At 41.1% G+C, this 9,127-nt stretch overlaps 1 protein-coding gene across 1 annotated transcript in view; it reads left to right on the forward strand.

The window, feature by feature from the left end:
* Nucleotides 1–8,384, forward strand: part of LOC120860698 (zinc finger protein ZFPM2) — a 523,309-nt gene extending 514,925 nt beyond the window's left edge. Inside the window, exons 7-8 of the mRNA XM_040236456.1 lie at nucleotides 1,571–1,795; nucleotides 4,870–8,384. Of these exons, the coding sequence (XP_040092390.1) occupies nucleotides 1,571–1,795; nucleotides 4,870–7,361 (2,717 nt within the window). The 3' untranslated portion in view covers nucleotides 7,362–8,384. The remainder of the gene's footprint in view (nucleotides 1–1,570; nucleotides 1,796–4,869) is intronic.
* Nucleotides 8,385–9,127: the final 743 nt, after the last annotated feature.

Raw genomic sequence — 9,127 nt, forward strand, 5'->3', positions numbered from 1 at the left:
TAGAGATGAATGAACCATCACTTAACACAGAAATGCTAACAAGAAGCCTAGGCACCAAGGACAAACCTTACCCTCCAAACTAGTGGTCATCACTTCCAGTCAGTTCTACTTCCTCAATATAATTTTTCTTCTCTCTGTCCCTCTTGTCGATGAGGTATTATGGAAGAGTGTTTACACCAGGGTTTTCCAATCTCAGTTCACCCGCTTACGTGATCATGGCAAGTTACTCAACCTCACGTTCTTTACCTATTAACAAATGAGGGTGAAAACACACACAGAAATTTTCCATGAATGAATCCATGAGAAATACATATCATACATATTATAGCATGACCTAACAAATACTATATGGCCATTAGTTACAATTCAAACTGTAACATAGTTCACTTAGATTATTTCAATTATTGTAAAAGTCTTCCTTCCAATGTTGCTACCTTCAAATTCTGCTCCACAGTTAGCATTATATCATCGCAGTTTCTGTCAGTCTGTTATTTAAAATAATTCAATAACTTTCCATACTCATTGAGATAGAAACCAGAACTTTAAAAGTCCTACAGTGGGGAATTCCCTGGCGGTTCAGTGGTCAGGACTCCAATCTCAGTCCTGCCGAGGGCACAGGTTCAACCCCTGATAAGGGAACTAAGATCCTTCATGACATGCAGTGAGGCCCCCCCAAAATAAAAGTCTCCATGGGCTTTGGTAGTCTGTCCCTGCCTTCTGCAGCCTCATCTCTTCCAGCTTTTTGCCTGAGATTACAGAATAGCCTCTCAGCCTCCACCCAGTCCCCCGTAGGCTCCCATGAATGATCCCTTGACTACAAGAATACAATCCCCTTCTCCACCTGACTAGATTAATTTCATCCTTCACAATGTAGCTAAGGCATATCAACATCTCCCCTCTAAATCCTTCTCTCACCTCATCCTCTCTCCAGTTCTCTCCCAGACTTGTATCTCTTTTCCATGCCCCAAAACACCCCTCAGATACCTCTATCAGAGCAGTCATCACATTCTTATATAATGATCTAACCACCTGTTAACCAGCCCCAAGTGATCCAAGCTCCTTAAGAACAGCTGTTTTGCCTCTCATTTTGTTTTACAGCCAACTCAGCATAAATCAGGCACTTAGGAGGGACTCTGTAATTAATTTATTAAATGAATAAATGATGTCAGGAGTTGACATCAAGGCTCACTTCACTGCAGCAGCCATTAGATCCTTTACCTTTTAATCAAGCAGATAAAACATTTCATACTGCTATTTTCTAAACGCCTACTTTTCTAAACCATAAATGCAATATAAACAATTTAAGATCAACCTCTTGTGCTTTATTTTGGGAGTCTCCTACAGTCCCACTTTCTAAAGAGTCTGTGGGAAGGTAAATTGCATTGAGTGTAACATTCCTTTATAAGCTCAGTCCTGTATGGTAGAACAACAGCAATACTTTACTAGCCACTGTCTGATTACCTAATTCAGAACCAGAAAGCAGACTCAAAAAACCTGAACCAAATGCTGTTTACCCGTGAATGGCTCTAAGTGGGCAGCAGCTAACGTGTCCCTGTGTTTCTGCTTGCAGAGGACATATTCCCTTGCAAGTCCTGTGGCATCTGGTACCGCAGTGAGCGAAATCTGCAAGCCCACCTGATGTACTATTGCAGTGGAAGGCAAAGAGAAGCCGCACCAGTGTCAGAGGAAAACGAGGACACTGCTCCTCAGATTTCCAGCCTGTGTCCCTTCCCACAATGCACCAAGAGCTTTTCAAATGCCCGAGCTCTAGAAATGCACCTGAACTCACACAGTGGTAAGTGCCTCCCTTGTTTCTTCTGCTCCGAGAGACCCTGTTCTTTCTCTACATACATACATATGTACATTCATAACATGTTGTGCGTACAGACATTCATACGTCTCTTCCTGCCTATAAACTCAAAATTAAACTTGCTGAACCAGCTAGTTATTACCTTTTGTCACGTACAATCAGTATACTCTGTTCAAAGGACTTGGGTCTGAATTCTTTTCTAACGACTTACAGTGCTCAGCTTACAGGCCAAAGCCCTCTATAGTTTTTTTCCAGCTAAAGTCAAATAGCATCAGTTTTGGAAATCGTAATACCCTTTGTATATTGTCATCAATATTCATTCATTTCTGTGCCAGGTGATCTTTGCAAACTTACCATGCTCTCTTTCCCACACAGCAGGGACTAAATAGTAGGTACATAAAAATATTTTTATTTCTACATATTTTACATAAAAAGTAAAATTGCTTTTTCCATAAAATTCCAATGGAATTTCCAAAAATTCCATTATTGCTGAATGGAAATAAAGCTTTTATTTTGAAAGATCCAATTAAAATCTCACTTGAGAGACATTAACTTTTAAATATGGATCTGTAAAAGGTTCCTGTGTGCATGATAACAACACAGTTGAATTTTTGACATAAAAACACTTTTAGTGCTATGTTTTAAAACTTCTTAGGAAAAGTTAGCCTGAAAAACAAGTCTTCTCTTTTTAAAGCCTTCCCTTAACAGCAAGGTGGCAACTGTTCCCATGTTTTTTTAATTAATTTTTATTGGAGTATATATGCTTTACAATATTGTGTGTCTGCTCAGCTGTATGTATACATATATCCCCTCTTTTTCACTATTCCCATTTATTTTGTAATTGTATGCCCAGTTATCATCAGTATCATCTCATAGTATTCTAATTCCTATATTTTAAAAATAATTGAGGTGAACCAAATGTACATAATTACATTAATTTTAGGTATTTCTTTGAAACATTCTTGGATAGGGCAAACCAAGTTTTGGGAATCACAGTTCTTCAGCACCTAGAATACAAAACTTGTTAGACACCCCAGGGTGACTTCCTTCGCTGTTTTTGCTTGGACTGAATAATTAAACACTAAAATAGGTTCTCAGTTAAAAAAAAAAAAAAAACAACTAACTCCAACCTACAATACTCTAGTACTGTGCAAGCTTTTGTCTTTGTACCCATAAAAATAGGCAATTTTCTTTTTACTCATTCTCTACCTTTTCCCTACAAATAAGCTGTCTTTATGTAGGTGATAAACCAGGGGAAGCAGAAACAGGTTGGTTGTCTCACACAGTGAGTGTAAAGTCATACACAAAACAAAAATAAGAGATAGAGAGATTTTTCAGCTCAATAGAAAAATGAGTCCTGGATTAGCTAAGGAGAAAAGGAGAAAAATAAAAGAAGTCCTCTTTTATCACTATAGGACTGGGTGGTGTTGCCATTCATTTTATGAATATAGAAGGTATTTCTCATTTAAGTCTAGAGTGCAGAGAAGAGGAAGCAAGCCTGACTTAACCGTATGACAACAAATGGGACAGGAATTGACCTTAGTGGATAAAAGTATCTAGCTCCCAATTCCAATTCATAGGGGAGTGGTTCCCCCCGCCCCCTCTCCCCAAGTAATTCTTTAGACACCAACTGGGTGTTCTGCAATTCAATTCCATTCAGTTCTGACACTACCAAGAGATAGCATTGAATTCCACAGATTAAGGGGTCAGTTCTACAAGAGGGACCCCCCTCACTCTCATCCCAATTCAGACCAGTCTGCTGTGCTTCTGACCAACTAGCTGTAAATCAGAGATTGCCACAGCACCCCCTTGGTTTGATTGATTTGCTAGAGTGATTCACAGAACTCAGATAACACATTAACTTGCTAGATTACTAGTTTATTTTAAAAGGATATAAGTCAGGAACAGCCAGATGGATGAGATGAATAGGGCCAGGTTTGGGAATGGGCAAGGAGGCTTCATTACATAGGCATGATTGATTAAGTTATTGGCCATTGGCAATTGAACTTAATCTCCAGCCCTTCTTCCCAGAAGTGGAAGGCAGTGTAAGTTCCAACCCTTTACTCACAGGGTTGGTTCTTCTGGCAACCAGTCTCCATCCTTAGGTTACCTGAGCGCTTTACAAAAGTCACCTCACTAACATAACAAAGACTTATTTATCACCAGAAATTCCAACAGTTTTAGAAGTCTTGAGCCAGGAACCAAGGATAAAGTCCAGAGAAATATTTTCCTCATCTGAGTGACCAAATACACATTTCCTGTAAATCACAATATTGCACTGAGACTTACCTACCAGTCAGTGGTGATATTCAAAATATTTATTAACTGACCAGAAACAGGCCATAATCAATCAGCACAAATGTCAGTCCGAAATGACTATATTAGTATACTAATATAGTTGAACATACTAGTAAATATCAGCTGAATATCAGCCCTGGATAAAGATAACCCATATTAAGCAAAACCATGAAATTCTAAATCTGTACCAAAGATACATTAGGATGTTGTTAATTACTTTACAAAATGATTTCTATTTGGATTCTGTTGTATAAAGACCTAATTCTAGCACATTAAGTGCACTAAGTTATTTAGTTTGCATACAGGTTGTCAAAATCACCTCTAATAAATGCCTGCCTCTTCCTACTGTAGAGCACAGTGGTTTGGTAAGAAGGCTTATTGGATTAGAAATCATAAAATCTGAGGTCTGAGCATGGCTTCATCACTGAATTTATTAGATGATTATTTAGATTGATTATCATAATCAATTCCTTTAGCCTCCTTGAATTTGTTTTCTGACCTGTAAAATTAAAACAGCAATGCCCATCCCACTACAATGTGATAATACTCATGAAAATGCTTTGGAAAGTATTCACTACAGTTTATTATTATCACATATGGTGAAAGGTATCACAGAAAAAAGTTAATATCACAAATGAGATTCGGCAAGATTTCAGTTCCTTTCTGCTGTGTTGAAGACATGAGGTCATTAGTAATGGTTCATATCACCAGCAAACCAAAATGTGTGGTTCTCAGTATTCTGATTTTGTATGTTTCTCCAGGAGTGAAAATGGAAGAATTCCTCCCTCCTGGTGCTAGTCTAAAATGCACCGTCTGTAGCTACACTGCTGATTCTGTGATCAACTTTCACCAACACCTGTTCTCCCATCTCACTCAAGCTGCCTTCCGATGCAATCACTGCCATTTTGGCTTCCAGACTCAGAGGGAGTTATTGCAGCACCAGGAACTCCATGTCCCTGGCAGCAAACTGCCCCGAGAAAGTGACATGGAACACTCTCCAAGTGGAACCGAAGACAGCTTACAGCCAGCCACAGACTTGCTGACCAGAAGCGAACTCCCACAGAGCCAAAAGGCCATGCAGACTAAAGATGCGAGCTCGGACACGGAGCTGGACAAGTGTGAGAAAAAGACTCAGCTCTTTCTCACTAACCAGAGACCCGAAATTCAGCCTACAACCAATAAACAAAGCTTTTCTTACACGAAAATAAAGTCTGAGCCCTCTAGTCCAAGACTCGCCTCATCTCCAGTTCAGCCTAATATTGGGCCTTCTTTCCCTGTGGGACCCTTTCTATCTCAGTTTGCTTTTCCCCAAGATATCACAATGGTCCCTCAAGCTTCCGAGATCTTAGCCAAGATGTCTGAACTGGTACACCGGCGACTGAGGCACGGAAGTAGTAGCTACCCTCCTGTCATTTACAGCCCCTTGATGCCCAAGGGGGCTACCTGTTTTGAGTGCAACATAACCTTCAATAACTTGGATAATTATCTAGTGCACAAAAAACATTATTGCAGCAGCCGATGGCAGCAGATGGCCAAGTCCCCCGAGTTCCCTGGGGTTTCAGAGAAGATGCAGGAGGCTGTGAGTCCCAACACGGGTCAGCCCTCCATCAGTCTTCTCAATCCAGCCACTCACTCTGCGGATCCCGAGAATCCACTTCTTCAAACACCCTGCATCAATTCTTCCGCCGTTTTAGATTTAATTGGGCCAAACGGGAAGGGCCACGACAAGGACTTTTCCACGCAAGCTAAGAAGCTCTCCACCCCCAATAGCAGTGATGATAAAATTAATGGGAAACCTGTTGATGTCAAAACCCCCAGCGTCCCCTTAGTGGATGGGGAAAGTGACCCAAATAAGACTACCTGTGAAGCTTGCAACATTACTTTCAGCCGGCACGAAACCTACATGGTCCACAAACAGTATTATTGTGCGACGCGCCACGACCCTCCACTCAAGAGGTCGGCTTCCAACAAAGTGCCTGCCATGCAGAGAACCATGCGCACACGCAAACGCAGGAAGATGTATGAAATGTGCCTGCCTGAACAGGATCAAAGGCCCCAGCTAGTCCAGCAGCGCTTTCTCGACGTAGCCAACCTCAGCAATCCCTGTACCTCCACCCAAGAAGCCACAGAAGGGCTGGGCGAGTGCTACCACCCAAGATGCGATCTCTTTCCCGGAATTGTCTCAAAGCACTTGGAAACCTCCCTGGCCATGAACAAATGTGTCCCGGTTTCTAAATGTGACACTGCTCATTCCAGCGTCTCCTGCCTGGAGATGGACGTCCCCATCGATCTCAGCAAAAAGTGTTTATCCCAGTCTGAGCGGACGACCGCGTCTCCCAAAAGGCTGCTGGACTACCACGAGTGCACCGTGTGCAAGATCAGCTTCAACAAGGTGGAGAACTACCTGGCCCACAAGCAAAATTTCTGCCCGGTCACCGCTCATCAGCGGAACGACCTGGCTCCGCTCGACAGCAAAGTGTTTCCGAATCCAGAAAGCGAACGAAGCAGCCCGGATGTCAGCTATGAAAGAAGCATCATAAAATGTGAGAAAAATGGCAATCTGAAGCAGCCCTCCCCCAATGGAAACTTATTCTCATCCCACTTAGCGACGCTGCAGGGCCTGAAAGTCTTCAGCGAAGCCGCTCAGCTCATCGCAACAAAAGAAGAAAACAAACATTTGTTTCTTCCCCAATGCCTGTACCCTGGAGCAATAAAGAAGGCAAAAGGAGCCGACCAGCTTTCTCCGTACTATGGAATCAAGCCAAGTGATTACATTTCCGGTTCTCTGGCCATCCATAACGCTGACGTGGAGCAAAGCACAAACGCAGAAAATGAATCTCCCAAAAGCCAGGCTTCTTCCAATGGGTGCACTGTGCCGAAGAAAGATTCCCTGCCCTTGTTGCCCAAAAATCGAGGCATGGTCATCGTGAACGGTGGACTGAAGCAAGAAGAGCGCCCTGCCGCCAACCCCCAGCAAGAAAACATTGCCCAGAACCCTCAGCGTGAAGACGGCCACAAGTCTCCCTCCTGGGTCTCCGAGAACCCCTTAGCCACGAACGAGAACGTCTCCCCAGGCATTCCCTCCGCAGAGGACCAGTTGTCTAGTATAGCAAAAAGTGTGAATGGCTCCACCCAGGCACCCACCAGTGGGAAATACTGCCGGCTCTGTGACATCCAGTTCAACAACCTCTCAAACTTTATAACTCACAAAAAGTTTTATTGCTCATCACATGCCGCAGAACACGTCAAATGAAATCACTAAATCAATGGACATCAGTCACCTTTCGTACCAGTGTTTAGTATGTTGTTCTACCCAGTACAGAAAAAAAAAAAAAAAGCAAAGCTGTTTGAATTACATCCGGGCGATCAGGAGATAATTCATTATGGCTGAGTTGAAGACTTAAGGTGTAATTTCATTACAGTCCATTAGTAAAGTGTATTATTGGTGCCATTTTCCAAAAAAAAAAAATTAATTTATTTTACCAGCAGTATTCATAGCTGTGGTTATGTTATTTTTTATTTAAAAACTTTATATTAAAGTCATTTGTAATGTTATTGTATAGTTATTGTGTAGCACATATGGTTTGCACTGTAAGTAGCTTTTGAAGAAAATAGTCACAAACAATACAGAAGAGCATTTTAGAAATAGCTTCCAAAGCACTTGTGTATCTTGATTTCTTCTTATATGCTGTTGCAGATATATGTATATGCTAAAATATAACTTGCAAAGATGTTTTAAACACATGTGCTATAAGTTCGCCTTAAGATTTCAATTCTTGGATAATCAGGCTCTGTTTGCACTTTATATTTTAGCAGATACAGTCTCTTAGTCACTAGGCTTTGCATTTGTATGTAGCTGTACGTTTCCGTCCATTTTCTTAATCTTAAACATGTATGTTAAATGAAGATGGCGATTTTTTTCTTGTATAGTACTTGTATTTTCTTTCGCTGATGCAGCTCTGTCTCAATTTTTAAACCTTTGCTGTTAAATGCAATACTTTGTAAGAATGAACAAAATTACTGGAAGCAGTATTGTAAGTAATGAAGTAGTATTAATCGGTTTTATCTTTTGAAAGGCACAGTCTAAATCGAAACCCTAAACTCAATGCTGCAAGTATGAATTTAATTCATATATAAGATCTATTTAAATATAAGAGTAGCAATACTGCACCTGGTGATCACAGATAATGTTCTACTTCTGATAGAAATAATTTCTCAACAAATGTTGTTACTATGCATGTATATGAATGGAATAAAATTCCAGATTGTTGGAGAAGTTTGGCATACTTTTTTTCTTTAAAATACAAGGGAAACCCTATATACCTGTTCTTTGTAACATAAGTAGGTTCAAAACAGTACTGGATAAATGTAGTAACATGATGACAAACCAGTAAAGGGAGAGGTTGTCCTTTTTATGCACCTAGTTAATATAACCTATTATACTAAAATGAACTGGAGACTCCAGGCTCTGGAACTAGAAAAGTTCTTCATTATAAATATATATAAGAAGCACTGTCTTTGTGTTCTCTACCCCTGTAGCACAGAAAAAGACTGATTTCATAAATGTCTGAAAGGCTTACAAAATCTACCAGAAGAATTGGCACCAAAGTTGGTCACATGCACCCAACTTTTAGATGGAGTTTGCTAAAGAGAGAGGTTTGTATTTTGAGCAGCAGCAAAGTGGTATGGTAAAGTGTCTCTGATGAGTAAAGATGCCCCGGTTTCATGCTGGCAATTTGTAAAAGACCCTAGTTTTCACACCTCTCATTTATTCATTCCAAGGGTTTGCATGTTGAGGGGGAATGAAGAGCAGATAATGTTGGTTAGATGATGGCAGATCTAATGGGCCATCCAGAGATGCTGAGATGTGATTCAGGAGGCAAGATGGCACCGGTCGCACATCAGGACAGATGCAGTCTACCACAGTTTGGGAAACTTCCCCAGCTGGAAAGGCAGTAGCCTCACCTGTGGCTAGGACGCACTGTTGGCAGGTAGGTTGTGATGCGCTATCCTTCCTCC

The sequence above is a fragment of the Oryx dammah genome, unplaced genomic scaffold (assembly GCF_014754425.2).
Source record: "Oryx dammah isolate SB20612 unplaced genomic scaffold, SCBI_Odam_1.1 HiC_scaffold_11163, whole genome shotgun sequence".
NCBI classification, from domain to species: domain Eukaryota; kingdom Metazoa; phylum Chordata; class Mammalia; order Artiodactyla; family Bovidae; genus Oryx; species Oryx dammah.